Source organism: Nerophis ophidion, linkage group LG02, assembly GCF_033978795.1.
Source record: "Nerophis ophidion isolate RoL-2023_Sa linkage group LG02, RoL_Noph_v1.0, whole genome shotgun sequence".
Lineage (NCBI taxonomy): Eukaryota > Metazoa > Chordata > Actinopteri > Syngnathiformes > Syngnathidae > Nerophis > Nerophis ophidion.
Window position 1 is genome coordinate 48,638,983 of NC_084612.1, and position 20,029 is coordinate 48,659,011.

General features: G+C 41.1%; 1 protein-coding gene across 1 annotated transcript in view; it reads right to left on the bottom strand.

The window, feature by feature from the left end:
* The window catches only part of LOC133541857 (SAM pointed domain-containing Ets transcription factor), a 56,127-nt gene that overhangs the window by 13,931 nt on the left and 22,167 nt on the right, over window positions 1-20,029 (bottom strand). The window contains exon 2 of the mRNA XM_061885559.1: window positions 9,276-9,663. Within this exon, the coding sequence (XP_061741543.1) occupies window positions 9,276-9,654 (379 nt within the window). The 5' untranslated portion in view covers window positions 9,655-9,663. The remainder of the gene's footprint in view (window positions 1-9,275; window positions 9,664-20,029) is intronic.

A 20,029-nucleotide genomic window follows, 5' to 3' on the forward strand; every position in this document is an offset into this window, starting at 1 on the left:
GAACAAAAAATATCTTTTCTCTGTAGTGCATTCAATTGAATATGGGTTGAAAAGGATTTTAAATCATTGTATTCCGTTTATATTTACATCTAACACAATTTCCCAATTCATATGGAAACTGGGTTTGTGTATATATATATATATATATATATATATATATATATATATATATATATATATATATAAATGTATTTATGTATGTTTGTATAAAATACTATGGAATTTCGGGAAGACCGGGAATTTTTCCAGTTCAAAAAACAACTTAAGTTTTTCTTAAGAGGAATGTTTTGACGGTGGAACGGTTGAAGTGGGTTAAAAAATGTGGAAGGAGTCGTCGACAGAAAAAAGGGTGAAAAAAACGGGATATCTGTGAATTCCTGGAATTTTTTTTGAACTTGGAAAAATGTTTAAATGTGCAGGGTGAGTGGAATGTGTTAAGGTGGAGTTTATTGAATCAGTTGAAAAATGGCCAATTCATTTTGAATGTCCCGGAAAAACCTGGAATTCTGGGAAATCTGGGAATTATTGGAATTTTTCAAGCGACAGCCCGCGATTTAAGGAACCCTCAAGTTGTTGGGGCTGCTCTACCATCAGAGCTACTCATTTTCGGGCATGTTGCAAATAAAAATTAACATTTTGCCCAAACTTTGGGTTTGACAAATGTTCTCTACATCAAGACTGACGTGAAGACTAACACCCGAAGTTCCAGACTATAAGACGTTACTTTTTTCCCAAGCCTTGAACCTTGCGGTTTATAAAATGGTGCGACTGATTTATGGATTTTTCTTTGATAATGTAAAAAGTGAAAAAAAAAAAAAATTAAAATGTGTGTTATTGTGTAAGCCACGGCGCCGTCTTTTGGACAAATTTGCCAACTGCAGCTGCTGCAATGTCCTCTCATAGAGGGCTCTGAACCAGAACTATAAGTGCCGTTCATAGCGTTTCTACCGGCATTCGTCACTCCAAGCAACCTTTGTAAGTTTTACAATGTAACTAAAACAATTCTTACGTACTAAAAAGCGTCCCATGTTTGCACATGCTATTGTAATGTAATCATAGCTAGCGTTGTTATCATCAGCTAACATGCTAACACGTTTACAAGTGTCTTTGTTGGTATTGTTATCTCACAAAGGCGTGGTTTTTGTATTGTTTCGCGTTCACAAATTCTTCAGTAAATTCACCAAAATGTCACCGTGGAGTTATTGGGTCTGTTTAGCTGATTGGAAAGCTAGATTGCGCAGCTAGCTGGTCCTTGACGTCTGTTTTGTTTGATCAAACGTTTTACTGCTTTGTTACAGACACCGTTAGGAAACAATTAAAGTATGTAAATAAACATTTACAGAATATTCCAGTGTAAATAACTAATTTCTTATCGTATATATCTGTGACTTATGGTCTGGGGTGGCGAATACATGGAAAATGTTTTATTCTGAAATGCAATGGGTGCGGCTTATAGTCTGGTGCGATTTATATGTGGAAATATAAAAAGTAAAAAAACAACAACTGAATATGTGTTATTTTCACTTTTTTAAACATGTAGTGGGTGAGTCTTATATGCCAGTGCGGCTTATATGTGGAAATGTATTATCTTTCTTTTCGAATGTTGTGGGTCCGGCTTATAGTCTGGTGCGGCTTGTATATGGAAATATATTATTTTCTTCTGAGATGTAGTGGGTGTGGTTTATATGTGGCAATATATTATTTTATTCTGAGATGTAGTGTTTGCGGCTTAAAGTCCGGTGTGGCTTATATATGGTGTCCGGTGCTGGCCCCTCTTCTCTTCACCCTGTACACCGCTGACTTCTGCTACAACTCAGAGCTGTGTCACATCCACAAGTACGCGGATGACACAGCCATCGTCGGGTGCATCAGGGACAGCAGAGGGGAGGAGTTTCGGAACCTGGTGAGGGACTTTGTTGTCTGGTGCCACACGAACGTCTTGCAGCTCAATCCTTCAAAGACCAAGGAGCTGGTCATTGACTTTGGGAGGTCGAGTCCACGGTCACAACCTATTGTGATCGAGGGAGTTGAGGTACAGACCGTGGACTCATTCAAGTACCTCGGTGTTTGGGTGGACAATAAGCTGGACTGGACTGTTAACACGGACCACCAGTACAAGAAAGGTCAGTGCAGGCTGTACTTCCTCAGGAGACTGCACTCCTTCAACATTTGTAGAAAACTCCTGTGGTTGTACTACCAGTCTGTGGTTGCCAGTGTTCTGTTCTACATGGTAGTGTGCTGGGGGGGGCAGTACATCTAAGAAGGACAGCTCCAGACTTGAGAAACTGATCAGGCGGGCCGGTTCTACGATCAGAATGAAACTGGACTCACTGGTGACGGTGGCAGAGAAGAGGACTGTGGACAAACTAGTGAGCATCCTGGATGATGCCAGTCACTCTCTGCATAGCGTTATCAGTAGCCAGAGGAGCCTGTTCAGTGCTAGACTGCTTCATCCCAAGTGCAGGACTAATAGACTCAAGAACTCCTTTGTCCCACACGCCATTAGACTGTACAACTCCTCTCTGGGACGGGGGACGGGGGGATTAGGATGACAGGGGATGCAAAACATTAACAGTGCAATACGTTTTCATAACATGGTCACTAGTGCCTACTTTGTCTTGTTATATTCTTATTTTACTGTTATATTGTTATTCCCATTGTTTTTATTCTTTTTGTAATATTTCTCTATTTTGTTTCCTTTTAAACCCCCATTATTTACTTTTTACTTTTTTTTAAATTGATCTCAACTCTGTACACTGCTGCTGGAATTTTAATTTTCCTGAAGGAACTCTCCTGAAGGAATCAATAAAGTACTATCTATCTATCTACCTATCTATCAATCTATCTATCTATCCATCTATCTATAGGGAAATATATTATTGTCTTCTAAAATGTAGTGGGTGCGACTTATATATGGAAATATATTATTTCCTCCTAAAATTAAGTGGGTGTGTCTTACATGTTGGTGCAGCTTGCATATGGAAATATGTTATTTTCTTCTAAAGTGTAGTGGGTGCGGCTTATATGTGGCAATATATCATCTTATTCTAAAACGTAGTGTTTGCGGCTTATAATCCGGTGTGGTTTATATATGGAAATCAATTATTGTCTTTTAAAATGTAGTGGGTGCGACTTATATATGGAAATGTATTATTTTCTTCTAAAATGTAGTGGGTGTGGCTTATAGTCAGGTGCAGCTTACATATGTAAATACATTATTTTCATCTAAAATGTAGTGGGGGTGGGGGGGGCTTATATGTTGGTGTGGCTTAAATATGGAAATATTTTCTTCTAAAATGAAATGGGTGCGACTTATATGTCGGTGTAGCTCATATATGGAATATCATTTTTTCTTCTGGAATTTAGTGGGTGGGGCTTGTATATGGCAACATATTATTTTCTTCTAAAATGTTGTGGGTGTGACCTATAGTCTGGTTTGGCTTATTTATGGAAATATATTATTTTCATATAAACTGTAGTGGGTGCGGCTTATATTTGGAAATATATAATTTTCTTCTGGAATTTAGTTGGTACAGCTTGTATATGGCAATATATTATTTTTCTTCTAAAATGTAGTGGGTGTGGCTTATATATGGAAATATGTTATTTTCTTCTAAAATGTAGTGGGTGTGACTTAAAGTCCCGTGTGGCTTATACAGTCAAGAAAATAAGTATTTGAACACCCTGATATTTTCCAGGTTCTCCCACTTAGAAATCATGGAAGGGTCTGAAATTTTCACGGTAGGTGCATGTCCACTGTATGAGAGATAACCTAAAAAGAAAAATCCAGAAATCACAATCTATGATATTCTAACAATTTATTCGTGTGATACAGCTGAAAATAAGTATTTGAACACCTGTCTATCAGCTAGAATTCTGACCCTCAAAGACCTGTTAGTCCGCCTTTAAAAGTCCTCCTCCACTCTACTGTATTATCCTGAATCAGATGCACTTGTGTGAGGTCGTTAGCTGCATAAAGACACCTGTTCACCCCATACAATCAGTAAGACCCAAACATTCAGCATGGCTAAGAGCGAAGAGCTGTCCAAAGACACCAGAGACAAGGATGGTAAGGGCTACGGAGGAATTGCCAAGCATCTTGGTGAAAAAAGGTCCACTGTTGGAGCAATCATTAAAAAATGGAAGAAGCTAAACATGACGGTCAATCTCAATCGGAGTAGTGCCCCATGCAAGATATCACCTTGTGGGGTCTCAATGATGCTAAGAAAGGTGAGGAATCAGCCCAGGACTACATGGCAGGACTTCGTCAATGACCTGAAAAGAGCTGGAACCACTGTTTCCATGGTCACTGTTGGTAATACACTAATACCCCCTTGGTCAACCAAGCAGTTCAGCTGACCCATCGTCGACTCACAGATAATCCGCTGCCTAACGACATCCCTCCACTCTCCAAGCCCGAGCGATTCTCCGGCGAGTCAGGTGACGTGCGATCCTTCCTCACCCAGTGTGAGATTTTTTTTTAACTGTTGCCGACTTGTTTTTGTTTTGAAAGAGCTCGTGCGGCTTTTATCATGTCCCATACAAGTGGCCGGGCATCTGCCTGGGCCACCTCGGAATGGGCACGCCAGTGTCCCGTGTGTGTCTCGTATGCCTCTTTTGCCAAAGTATTTTTCAGCGCGAAAGACCAGGACGTGAGGCAGCACGGGCATTACTTCGTCTGCAGCAAGGACAGAGGAGCGTCACGGACTTCGCCATTGACTTCCGTAGGCTCGTTCCTGAGTGCGGATGGCCCATTTCCGCATTGGTGGGCATTTTTTGTCTCGGTCTGGCTGATCGAGTCCGGAAACATATTATCCCGCTCAATACTCACGACAACCTCGACGAGCTCGTTGCTCTAGCGGTGAGGATTGAAAATCACCAGTACAGCTCGGAGTAAATCGTCCCTCTCCAGGTGAGAGAGATCGTCGCCCTCGCCTCCAGCTGTGTTTATTGCGGCAAAGCTGAGCATCGCTTATACCACTGTCCTCATCGTCCTGACCGCCACCGCTGCACACAAGCTTCACCTTCTCTCTGCACCCCCAAACGTCCCCCCCCGCGGCACACCCAAGCGTCGCCTTCGCTGGGCACCCAAGTGTCGCCTCCGCTTCGCACCCAAGCGTCGCCTCCGCTTCGCACCCAAGCGTCTCTACTGCCAGCTACAGGTCAGACGTTATACAGACTCCAACTCTCGGGTTCGCTTACCTGGGATAAAGACCAGAAATGGGACATTAGGGCCCTTATAGATTCGGGTGCTGACGATAATTTCATCGATGGATCTGTAATTAAGCGTTTTTCCATACACTTTGTCAAGTTACATAAACCTAGAGTGGTCCGATCCCTCGACGGAGGCCACCTGGCGAGCGTTAGCCATCAGACCCTTCCGTTATCTCTTCAATTATCTGGAAACCATTTTGAATCAATCATTTTTCTGGTCATTCCCTTTCGTTATGCTCCGGCTGTGCTTGGGCTTACCTAGTTATCTAAACACAATCCCCATATTTACTGGGTTAAAGCAAGTATAATTAACTGGGGTATTTTTTGTCATTCTCATTGTCTGCGGTCCGCATGCCCTCGCAAAGGTTCCTAGCGCGTCGTCACTGAGGAAGTCATTGATTTGTCAGTCCTGCCCACTACTTACTGTACCACGACCTTAAGGAAGTTTTTAGCAAGGTCCGAGCCCTATTGTTACCTCCACACCGGCCCTACGATTGCGGTATTGATCTCCTCCCGGGTGCTATATTCCCGTCTTCGCGACTATACAATATTTCTCGACACGAGCGACTTTCACTCGAGGACTATATAACCACCTCGCTCGCATCCGGTCTTATATATTCGTCCAACTCCCCTCTAGCCGCAGGGTTCTTTTTTGTGGAAAAAGAGGGAGAAAACACTTCTCCTCCACATTGATTACCGTGCCCTCAATAATATTACAGTTAATAATAAATATCCGCTTCCGCTTCTCGACTTTCAACCCGCTACACACTGCTAGACATTTCACCTAATTGGACCTCCGCAATGCTTATTACTTAGTCCGAAAAAAGCAAGGAGATGAATGGAAAACGGCTATCAACACACCGTTCGAATATTTTGAATACCTGGTCATGCCTTTCGGCCTCACCAATGCTCCTGCCGTTTTGAGTGCCTCATAAATGATGTCCTATGTGACATGCTCGACCGTTTCGTGGTAGTTTATTTAGACAATATCCTCGTTTTCTCGCCTACCCCTGAACTACACGTCCAGCATGTACGCTTAGTTCTCCAACGCTTTCTTGAAAATCGTCTATATGTCAAGGCTGAGAAGTGTGTTTTTTATTCCGAGTCTGTTCCTTTTTTGGGTTTTATTGTAGAGAGGGGTCAACTCCGACCAGACCCGGCAAAGATCCAGGCAGTGGTGGATTGGCCCACACCCACTTCTAGAAAGCACCTCCGAAGGTTTCTAGGTTTCGCTACTTTTTATCGTCGCTTCATCCGTAATTTTAGTCGAGTAGCGGATCCATGAACGCGTCCAACTTCAATTAAGCGTCCCTTTTTGTGAACCTCAGAGGCTCAATCTGCTTTTGAGAAACTAAAGTCTTTATTCACCTCTGCCCCCTTTCTTTTCCATCCTAACATATACTCTTAATTTTTTGTCGAGGTTGACGCATCTGACCTCAGCGTGGGGTCTGTTCTCTCCCAGCGCTCCACATCCGACCAGAGGCTGCACCCCTGCGCCTTCTTCTCACGCCGCCTGACTCCTGCAGAAGTCAATTATGGGGGGGGTTGGGGGGGCGAGGGGGGGGGGGGGGGCGAGGGGGGACTGTTATGTTTTTATTTCCCTGCCTTCTCTTTTGTTGTAATTTGTTTCCTCAGCTCGTTAGCCTCCAGTGAGGGGCGGACACTAAGGCACATCAGCAACCATTTTCTACCGATGAGTATGTAAGCTCGTCACCCACAGCTGGTCTTGTCGGTTAATTTTTTTATCCTGCACCTGCTTTGCCTCGCCAGTCCGGTATGTTGATTTTCCTTATTCATGTATTTCCTAACCTTGTTGTATTTTGTTTTCTAGCCTCCTTGAGGCAGTAGAGACTTTTACCCTGTGCATTAGTGCGCCCTGGCTTGTCTACTGCCGACCACTGGGGAACCGGCTTCATTTAGTTTTCATGGCGTGCATTTTCTGCCCCATCGCTTTTCGTTACACCTTTTGGACTCATTAAATGTATTCCTTTTGTTATTCAAACTTGCTTCCCATTTCTGCATCCTGGGGTCACCCTCTTGACCAGTTCCTAACATAAAAGTCTGTGTTGCTCAGCGACAGCCCAGAAACCTGACTAATCTAGAGAAGATCTGGGTAGAGGAGTGGGCGAAAATCCCTCCTGGAGTCTGTGCCAACCTGGTGAAAAACTGCAGGAAACGTTTGACCTCTGTAATTGCAAACAAAGGCTACTCCACCAAATATTAATGTTGGTGTTCAAATAATTATTTTCAGCTTTATCTCACGAATAAATTGTTAAAAAATCATAGATTGTGATTTCTGGATTTTTGTTTTTAGGTTATCTCTCACAGTGGACATGCATCGATCGTGAACATTTCAGACCCCTCCATGATTTCTAAGTGGGAGAACTTGCAAAATAGCAGGGTGTTCAAATACCTATTTTCTTCACTGTATGTGGAAATGTATTATTTTCGTCTCAAATGCAGTGGGTGTGGCCTGTATATGGAAATATATTATTTTCTTCTAAAATGTGATAGGTGCGATTTATAGTCCGGTGCGGCTTATAAATGGAAAATATGTTATTTTCTTCGGGAATTTAGTGGGTGCGGCTTGTATATGGCAATTTATTATTGTCTTATAAAATTTAGTGGGTGCGACTAATATGTCGGTGTGGCTTATATATGTAAATATATAATTTTCTCCTAAACTGTAGTGGGTGTGGCTTGTATATGGAAATGTATTATTTTCTTCTTGAATTTAGTGGGTGTGGCTTATAGTCTGGTGCGGATCATATATGGCAACATATTATTTTCTTCTAAAATACAGTGGGTGCGGCTTGGATATGAAAATAAGTTATTTTTTTTCTAAAATGAGGTGGGTGCGACTTATAGTCTGGTGCGGTTTATATGTGGAAATATATTATTGTCTTCTAAAACGTAGTGGGTGCGGCTTGTATATGAAACTATGTTATTTTCTTCTGGAATTTAATGGGTGCGGCTTGTAAATGGCAATATATTATTTTCTTCTAAAATGCAGTGGGTGTGGCTTGTAAATGAAAATGTTGTTTTTTTAAAAATGTACTGTTTGCGGCTTATAGTCCGGTGCGGCTTATAGATGGAAATATGTTATTGTCTTCTTGGTGGGTGTGACTTTTGTTGTTGCGGCTTTTATATGAAAATATATAATTTTCTTCTAAAATGTAGTGGGTGCGGCTTATAAATGGAAGTATATTATTTTATCCTACACTGTAGTGGGTGTGTCTTATAGTCCTGTGCGGCTTATATGTGGCAAAATAATATTGTCTTCTAAAATGTAGCAGGTACGGCTTATGTTGGTGGCTTTTTTTTCTGGAAATATATTATTTTCTACTATTATTTTCTTTTGAAATGTAGTGGGTGCGACTTATCGATGGAAATATGTTATTTTCTTCTACAGAGTTGTGGGTGTGACTTATATTCCGGTGTGGCCTATAAATGGCAATATATTATTTTCTTCGGAAATGCAGTGCGTGCGGCTTATAAATTAAAATTTTATTTTCTTCTAAAATGCGGTGGGTGCAACTTATGATCCGGTGCGGCTTATATTCGGAAACTTTTTTCTTCTGCATTGTGGTAGGTGCGTCTTATATGCCGGTACGCTCTATGGTGTGAAAAACACATTAAATCTGGGTTTGTCCAAAGCTAAGCAGGTATTTGCTACACAAAGTTTCATTCAAAAGTTGTGTAATTATTCTTCACACTTGGCGGAGATAACCAGCGTGAAAAGGTGGCAGCTGAAAAAACAAAAAACGTTTAATGTCAGTAAAAATCCATCTTTTCAGAAGGTTCCGGGCCACACGCCGGCCGTGCCGTGCTCGGAGTCAACAGACTTTTACGAGGACAGCTTACACAACGTGAGCCAGTGTTTGTTCTCCAGGACCTCGCCCACCAGACTAAGTACACCTTCTACAGGAGAAGTCCTGGGTCAGGATTAAAGGCATCCTGGTGCTCTGCATGAGTGAGGATGTGATGGAGGACATGTGTCACCTACGAGTAGCCGTGTTGGTTTTGGGACTAAGTTGAAATATGACAGAATCAATAATCACCTGGCGTGATGTTGAGCAGCTTACAGGCCGTCTCGATGTCCTTCAGCACCTCGCCCACCACCATGCTCTGCACCTGCTCCAGGGAGCGCTCCTCCTCGGGGCCCGGCGGAGACAGTCCCCGCTCCTGGCTGTCGATGACCGGGCACTGCTCCGGCTGGGGACCCTCGGACACTTTACCCAGCCAGGCGGCGTCCTCCGTGGCCAGCATGTCAAAGCAGGGCATGTAGAGGGCCGACATGCCACCTGGCTTGGCCTCCGCCAGCTCCCAGGGCTCGGCCGAGTCTCTGGCGTTATCCAGGACGGTCAGGGAATCCTCGGGCAGTCCGATCCGTGATGCGTAAACGCTGACGTCCACTAAACCTTCGATGGGATTCGACATGGCAGACACCTGTGGATGGAACAAAGACATGCTAAACATCCATCCAAATATGACCCCTATACGCGTGTGTGTGTATGTAATAAACACACATATAAATATATATATATATATATGGGCAGCAAGGTGGCAGAGGGGTTAGTGCGTCTGCCTCACAATACGAAGGTCCTGAATAGTCCTGGGTTCAATCCCGGGCTCGGGATCTTTCTGTGTGGAGTTTGCATGTCCTCCCCGTGAATGCGTGGGTTCCCTCTGGGTACTCCGCCTTCCTCCCACCTCCAAAGACATGCGCCTTAGGCTAAGTTGATTGGCAACGCTAAATTGGCCCTAGTGTGTGAATGTGAGTGTGAATGTTGTCTGTCTATCTGTGTTGGCCCTGCGATGTGGTGGCGACTTGTCCAGGGTGTACACCGCCTTCCGCCCGATTGTGGCTGAGATAGGCACCAGCGCCCCCTGCGACCCCAAAGGGAATAAGCGGTAGAAAATGTAAATATATATATATATATATTTTTTTAGCAATCCAACAAAACAATACACAGCAATACCATAACAATGCAATCCAATTCCAAAACCAAACCTGACCCAGCAACACTCAGAACTGCAATAAAAAGAGCAATTGAGAGAAAACACAAACACGACACAGAACAAACCAAAGGTAGTGAAACAAAAATGAATATTATCAACAACAGTATCAACATTAGTTATAATTTCAGCATAGCAGTGATTAAAAATCCCTCATTGACATTATCATTAGACATTTATAAAAAAAAAAAAGAACAATAGTGTCACAGTGGCTTACACTTGCATCGCATCTCATAAGCTTGACAACACACTGCGTCCAATATTTTCACAAAGATAAAATAAGTCATATCTTTGGTTCGTTTAATAGTTAAACAAATTTACATTATTGCAATCAGTTGATAAAACATTGTCCTTTATAATTGTAAAAGCTTTTTTTTTTTTTTTTTAAATCTACTACTCTGCTTGCATGTCAGCAGCCTGGGGTAGATCTTGCTGAAATCCTATGTATTGAATGAATAGAGAATCATTTTGAATTCGGAAAAAAATCATTTTTGAATCGAGAATCGTGTTGAATTGAAAAAAAAAAAATCAATCTTAATCGAATCGTGACCCCAAGAATCTCGTTATTGAATCAAATCGTAGGACACCCAAAGCTTTGCAGCCCTAATAAATATATATATATATATATATATATATATATATATATATATACATCCATCCATTTTCTACCGCTTATTCCCTTTTGGGGTCGCGGGGGGCGCTGGTGCCTATATATATATATATATATATATATATATATATATATATATATATATATATATATATATATATATATATTTATATACCTATATATATTCATCCATCCATTTTCTACCGCTTATTCCCTTTTGGGGTCGCGGGGGGCGCTGGGGTCTATCTCAGCCCAGCTACAATCGGGCGGAAGGCGGGGTACACTCTGGATATATATATATATATATATATATATATATATATATATATATATATATATATATATATATATATATATATATAAATATGGATATGTAGATCCATCATCGACAATCCTGCCCACCCACTCCACCAGGCAATTGAGGGACAGTGGAGTTAATACTCCAACAGGCTCCTTCAACTTCTTTCCCGCACTGTGCGATTCAAGAACTCCTTCATTCCACACTCCATCCAGCTGTATAATCACTAGTCCCCATACAGTAAGAGATAATATCCGTCCATTACCTGACACCCTCTATGTCAGCTACTTCTCTTTGATTTTAATGTTTATATTATATTTTCTGCTGGATCTACTCTCTATTCTATTTTATGCTGGGGCTGCCACAATACTGTAATATTCCATCCATCCATCCATTTCCTACCGCTTATTCCCTTTCGGGGTCGCGGGGGGCGCTGGCACCTATCTCAGCTACAATCGGGCGGAAGGCGGGGTACACCCTGGACAAGTTGCCACCTCAACGCTTGGCCAACACAGATAGATAGACAACATTCACACTCACATTCACACACTAGGGCCAATTTAGTGTTGCCAATCAACCTATCCCCAGGTGCATATTGTACATGGCAATTGATATAAATTGTATATATGTTATAGACATAATACTGTATATCTGTATATATAATATACTGTACACATATTAAGTATATATTGTATATATTCGCAGATATGTTATATTTTATATTGCTATTTGTAGTCTATTTATACCTGTATTGTCATTTCCATCCTTACACTCTCCATCATTTTAACTGAGCTACTGTGTTGAACAATTTCTCTTGTGGATCATTAAAGCTTGTCTAAGTCTAAGTCTAAGTTAGATGAAGATATATATATATATATATATATATATATATATATATATATATATGCAGGCGGGCACTGTTTTTATATGAAGCCACGCTGTTGTAACATTTGTCTTGCTCAAATAAGCAGGGGCGACCATGATAATGTTGCTTGGATGACAACATATGTTGCTCCAAAAACTGTATGGACCATTCAGCATTAATGGTGCCTTCTCAGATGTGTAAACTACCCATGCCTTGGGCACCATTACACCCCCATACCATCACATATGCTGGCTTTTGAAATTTGCGCCTAAACATTCCGAATAGTTATTTTCCTCTTTGTTTTGGAGGACACCATGTCCTCTGTTCACAAATATAATTTGAAATGTGGACTCGTCAGACCACAGAACACCTTTCCACTTTGCATCAGTCCATTTTAGATGAGCTCAGGCGCAGCCAAGCCGGGGGCGTTTCAGGATATTGTTGATAAATGGGTTTGGCTTTGCAGAGTAGAGTTTTAACTTGCACTTACAGATGTAGCAACCAACTGTAGTTACTGACAGTGGTTTTATGAGATGTTCCTGAGCCCATGTGGTGATATCATTTACACACTGATGTCGGTTTTTGATGCAGTACTGCCTGAGGGATCGAAAGTCCTTAATATCATCGCTTACGTGCAGTGATTTCTCCAGATTCTCTGAACTTTTTGATGTTTTTACGAACCGTAGATGGTAAAATCCCTAAATTCCTTAAAATAGCTCATTGAAAAATTCTGTTCTAAAACTTTTCGACAATTTGCTTACAAAGTGCTGACCCTTACCTCATCATTGTTTGTGAATTACTTAGCATTTCTTGGAAGCTGATTTTATACCCAATAATGGCACCCAACTTTTCCCAATTAGCCTGCATATCTGTGGGATGTTCCATATAAGTGTATGATGAGCATTCCTCAACTTTATTAGTATTTATTGCCACCTTTCTCAACTTCTTTGTCACGTGTTGCTGGAATCAAATTCTAAAGTTAATGATTATTAGCACAAAAAAAACGTTTATCAGTTTGGACATCAAATATGTTGTCTTTGTGGCATATTCAACTGAATATGTGTTGAAAATAATTTGCAAATGATTGTATTCCGTTTATATTTACATCTAACACAATTTCCCAACTCATATGGAAACAAGGTTTGTATATATGTATGTATGTGTATAGAGTTACATATGTATATATATATATATATATATATATATACATATATACACATGTGTGTATATATGTATATATATATATATATACAGATTAATGTGTGTGTATATAATATATATATATATATATATGTATATATATATATATATATAATATACATATATACTCTACGTATTTGTGTCTGTGTGGATATGTGTGTGTATATGTGTGTATTTACACATACAAATGGATAGTTCAGTCCCCCAGCCAAATTATTTGAACCCAATGTGGCCCCGGAGTCAAAACATTTAGGGACCACTGTGTTCACCTGCATTAAAACAAATAAAAAAGAATCAGGAATTAATACTAAAAGAATGTGTCAACAAAATACATGATGAGTATTCTTTTCCTGAATTAAATAAATAAAGGAAAAAAATTATAAAACATGGTCAAGTAATAATAAAATATATACATATTTTAAATACTAAACATTTTAATTATATTTACATCATCCAAAATATAATGCCAATAAATATGTATTTATTTCCAAAATATCTGCTAGTACTTTCATCTACAATTGTATACTGATATTTAATTATTGTTGTTTGCCAGTGTTTTATTTTTTGTCATTCATTCTTGTACCGGATAGATTAAATAAAAATAAAAAAATACAAATTTCACCACAAAAAGTAGGACCGTCAAAAATAACGAGTCATTAATCATGTATAAATATACGCAGATTAATCATCCTAAATGTGCATTTTTATATACGATCAGGTCAAAGGTGAAGGAGGAGATTGCGGAATTTCCCCTTCAAAGTAAACCATTTTTGGATTAAACTGTTAGCAGGTTTTGGGAAAATAATTCAAATAAAACATTTCAAAAGTTTGACATTCTGACCATAAACATTTTTTTTGGGTAATTTTAATTAGCTAAACGAGAATTAACCTGAGATTAATCATGATTAATCCAAATTAAAAATGTGATTAATCTGATTCAAAATGTAATAATTTGTGTATAAACTACAACACATGGATGCTTCAAAAGTGATATTTGGATTAAACTTACAATGGCTGTTGTTGGCGGTCCTGGAAAGAAAGGTTACAGAACCTGAGACCAAGTCACCAACCTGGTCTGAGAGTGACTCCGAATGTGGCGTTGGCAAATAGTAGGCTTGTGTTTGCAAACAAAGCACGAAACCCTGTGAGGAGATCCATCAGAACCTTCAGGCCAGACCCAAAGGGATGAGTCGCTTTATGAGCACTGAGGTGTCGGGGAGGGGGAGGGGGAGGGACCGGTTCACCCCGGGAAGGGTCCGAACCCACGCAGTGCAAAATGGATTGGACTGAATCGTGGAAATTTGTGGGTCAGCGGTCAAGAATGGCCGCCGTCTCGGGGGCAGTTGACTCGTACTGAGGCGCGCCTCGGCCTCGGCTTTCAAGGTGCCGTCGCTGCGGTCTTCTGGCTCCAAAGTCAGCTGGAGTTTTTAATCAAAACCTGCTAAAGTGTTGGAACTGTTTGCCTTTCTTAACCGTTTTTGGGCCCCCAGCGACCCCTAGAGGGCCAACAAAAAAATATCTGTTTCTCACCTGTGGTCCGTATGGTACTCGGCTGTAATACACTTTCCCACTACTGGTGGCAGTAATGACATCATCAAACAAACAGAAAAAGTCTAAACATACATATATATATATATATATATATATATATATATATATATATAAATTAGTAAGAGTGTTAAAATTGTTTTATATCACAAACATTAGTGTGATCTGTATGGCTGTGGAACAAGACCCCTGGTTTACACACAGTAAAAGCAAAAAAAACCTTCACCGCCATTTTTAAATTGACGGTAAGGAAAGCGTCACTTGTGACTTCACAAATTTGACCTGGCGGTAAAAGTAAGCGGGCGCTAAAATATTTGGGGAACGAGTCTAACCCGGCAGTAATTCAAGGCTGGCGCACATTACATACCCCGCGGCTATTCAAGGAAATACGGTATATACATTCTGACTGAATTTAATTATCATACACACACAAAAATATGAACATATATACATGTATATATATACGCATATACATGTGTATATATACATATACACACATATATATGTATGTCTGCGATGAGGTGGCTCCGGGGTGTATACTCGCGTTCCGCCTGATTGTACCTGAGATAGGCGCCTACGCCTCCCGCGACCCCACATATATATACATGTATATATATACACACATATATACATGTCTATATATATATATATATACACATATACACATTCTGTATATACATACATATATATATATATATATATACACACACACATATATATATATATACACACACGTATATATACACACACATATATATACACATGTTAACACATTTATACACACATATATATGTGTATATATACACGTATATATACACATATATATGCACATATATACACATATATATAAACAAATATACACATATATACACACACATATATATGTATATATATATATATATATATATATATATATGTAAAGATACAACCACAGATATATATATATATATATATATACATATATATATATATATATATATATATATATATATATATATATATATATGTAAATATACAACCACATATATATATATATATATATATATATATATATATATATATATATATATATATATATATAAATATATATATATATATATAGACATGCACCTGGGGATAGGTTGATTGGCAACATTAAATTGGCCCTATTGTGTGAATGTTGAGTTGAGTTGAGTTTGAGTTTATTTCGAACATGCAAGCATACAACATGATACATCACAATTGCCATGTGAGTGTGAATGTTGTCTGTCTATCTGTGTTGGCCCTGCAATGAGGTGGCGACTTGTCCAGGGTGTACGCCGCCTTCTGCCCGATTGTAGCTGAGATAGGCGCCAGCGACCCCCGCAACCCCAAAGGGAATACGCGGTAGAAGATGAATGGATGGATATATATATTTACATATATATACACATATACACACATATATACACTCACACTCCTTTGGGGTCGCAGGGGGCATTGTGCCTCTCTCAGCTACAATCGGGCGGAAGGCGGCGTACACCCTGGACAAGTCGCCACCTCATCGCAGGGTCAACACAGATAGACAGACAACATTCACACTCACATTTACACACTTGGGCCAATTTAGTGTTGCCAATCAACCTATCCCCAGGTGCATGTCTTTGGAAGTAGGAGGCAACCGGAGTACCCGCAGGGAACCCACGCAGTCACGGGGAGAACATGCAAACTCCACACAGAAAGATCCCGAGCCAGGGATTGAACCCAGGACTACTCAGGACCTTCGTATTGTGAGGCAGACGCACTAACCCCTCCTCCACCGTGCTGCCTATATATCAATCATCAGTCAATGATTATTTATATAGCCCTAAATCATTAGTGTCTCAAAGGGCTGCACGAACCACAACACAAACCACAACGACAACCTCGGTAGAGCCCACATAGGGGCAAGGAAAACTCACACCCAGTGGGACGTCGGTGACAATGATGACTATGAGAAACCTTGGAGAGGACCTCAAATGTGGACAACCACATTTGAGGGGAACCGAAAGCAATGGATGTCGAGCGGGTGTAACATGATACTGTGAAAGTTCAATCCATAATGGATCCAACACAACCGTAAGTGTCCAATCCAAAGTGGATACAACACAGGAGAGAGAGTCCCGTCCACAGTGGCGCCAGCAAGAAACCATCCTAAGCGGAGGCGGATCAGCAGCGCAGAGATGTCCCCAGCCGATACACAGGCGAACAGTCCATCCTGGGTCCTGGCTCTGGACGAGCGGTCTATCCTGGATCCCGACTCAGGACAACCAGCACGTCATCCATGGCCACCGGACCGGACGCCATTCCACAAGGGAGAGTGGGACAGAGGAGAAAAAGAAAAGAAACGGCAGATCAACTGGTCTAAAAAGAGAGTCTATTTAAAGGCTAGAGTATACAAATAAGTTTTAAGGTGAGACTTAAACTGAGGTGGCATCTCGAACTGTTACCGGGAGGGCATTCCAGCGTACTGGAGCCCGAACGGAAAACGCTCTTTAGCCCGCAGACTTTTTTTGGGCTCTGGGAATCACTAATAAGCCGGAGTTCTTTGAACGCAGATTTCTTGCCGGGACATATGGTAAAATACAATCTGCAAGAAAGGCTGGAGCTAGACCGTGTAGTATTTTATACATAAGTAGTAAAACCTTAAAGTCACATCTTAAGTGCACAGGAAGCCAGTGCAGGTGAGCCAGTATAGGCGTAATATGATCAAACTTTCTTGTTCTTGTCAAAACTCTAGCAGCCGCATTTTGTACCAACTGTAATCTTTTAATGCTAGACATGGGGGGACCTGAAATTAATACGTTACAGTAATCGAGGCGAGACGTAACAAACGCATGGATAATGATCTCAGCGTCTTTAGTGGACAAAATGGAGCGAATTTTAGCGATATTACGGAGATGAAAGAAGGCCGTTTTAGTTACGCTTTTAATGTGTGACTCAAAGGAGAGAGTTGGGTCGAAGACAATACCCAGATTCTTTACCGAGTCGCCTTGTTTAATTGTTTGGTTGTCAAATGTTAAAGTTGTATTATTAAATAGAGGTCGGTGTCTAGCAGGACCGATAATCAGCATTTCCGTTTTTTTGGCGTTGAGTTGCAAAAAGTTAGCAGACATCCATTGTTTAATTTCATTAAGACACGCCTCCAGCTGACTACAATCCGGCGTGTTGGTCAGCTTTAGGGGCATGTAGAGTTGGGTGTCATCAGCATAACAGTGAAAACTAACACCGTATTTGCGTATGATGTCACCTAGCGGCAGCATGTATATGCTGAAGAGTGCAGGGCCAAGGACTGAACCCTGGGGAACTCCACACGTTACCTTAACATAGTCCGAGGTCACATTGTTATGGGAGACGCACTGCATCCTGTCAGTAAGATAAGAGTTAAACCAAGACAGGGCTAAGTCTGGCATACCAATTCGTGTTTTGATACGCTGTAATAAAATATTATGATCGACGGTATCGAAAGCAGCGCTAAGATCGAGGAGCAGCAACATAGATGACGCATCAGAATCCATCGTTAGCAATAGATCATTAGTCATTTTAGCGAGGACTGTCTCCGTAGAATGATTTGCCCTGAAACCGGATTGAAAGGTTTCACATAGATTTTTAGACGCTAAGTGTTCATTTAGCTGATCTGCAACAATTTTTTCGAGAATTTTTGAAATAAAGGGAAGGTGAGACACCGGCCGGTAGTTTACCATGAGGTCAGGATCGAGGTTAGGTCTTTTAAGGGGGGAATGAATAACCGCTTTTTTGAATGCTAGGGGAACAATGCCAGAGGAAAGTGATAAGTTTATATTATTTAGCACTGATGGACCTAATAATACAAAGAGCTCCTTGATAAGTTTCACAGAAAGTGGGTCAAGTAAACATGTTGTTTGTTTTTTTCCATTTACACGTTGTAACAATTTTTCTAATGTTATTTACTCAAAACGAGAGAAACTATTTTGGAGGGCAGTATCCCCCGTCTATACAATCGTATCAGTGTTAATAGAACCCAGTTGTAGCTGGGACGCATTGTCTTTTATCTCCCTTCTAATAAGTACAATTTTCTTATTAAAGAATTTCATAAAGTCATCTGCTGAGTGGGTGGAGCTACTGGAAGGGGTCCTTTGCTGGGTTAGCGATGCTACTGTACTAAACAAATATTAAGGATCGTTTTTATTAGGGTGGATAAGATTTGAGTAATATTTAGCTTTAGCTAAGGTAAGCACACATTTATAAGTTATTAAACTATCACTCTATGCTTGATGGTGCACCTCAAGTTTAGTCGTGCACCATTTGTGTTCCAGCTTTCTACATAATAATTTCTGAGCTCTAGGTTCTTTTGTAAACCACGGGGTACGCCTTTTTGGAGCCTTTTTTAACTTCAGCGGTGCTATACTATCAATGGTTTCGCACAGGGCGTCGTTAAAGTTGTTAGTGAGGTTACCAATCGATTCCACATACTTTGGGAATGGTGCCATTACCGAGGTCAGTAGGCCAGCAAGAGTTGTCGTTGTGGCAGCATTAATGTTGCGGCTGCTATATTAGTTATTATTAATATTAGTTTGACGAACATGAGTCTGAACCTCAAATTTTATAAGGTAATGATCGGACATTACTTTAGTATACGGGAGTATATATATATATGTCCATCCATCCATCATCTTCCGCTTATCCGAGGTCGGGTCGCGGGGGCAACAGCCTAAGCAGGGAAACCCAGACTTCCCTATCCCCAGCCACTTCGTGTAGCTCTTCCCGGGGGATCCCGAGGCATTCCCAGGCCAGCCGGGAGACATAGTCTTCCCAACGTGTCCTGGGTCTTCCCCATGACCTCCTACCGGTTGGACGTGCCCTAAACACCTCCCTAGGGAAGCATTCGGGTGGCATCCTTACCAGATGCCCGAACCACCTCATCTGGCTCCTCTCAATGTGAAGGAGCAGCGGCTTTACTTTTAGTTCCTCCCGGATGGCAGAGCTTCTCACCCTATCTCTAAGGGAGAGCCCCGCCACACGGCGGAGGAAACTCATTTAGACCGCTTGTACCCGTGATCCTATCCTTTCGGTCATGACCCAAAGCTCATGACCATAGGTGAGGATGGGAACGTAGATCGACCGTTAAATTGAGAGCTTTGCCTTCCGGCTCAGCTCCTTCTTCACCACAACGGATCGGTACAACGTCCGCATTACTGAAGACGCCGCACCGATCGGCCTGTCGATCTCACGATCCACTCTTCCCTCACTCGTGAACAAGACTCCTAGGTACTTGAACTCCTCCACTTGGGGCAGGGTC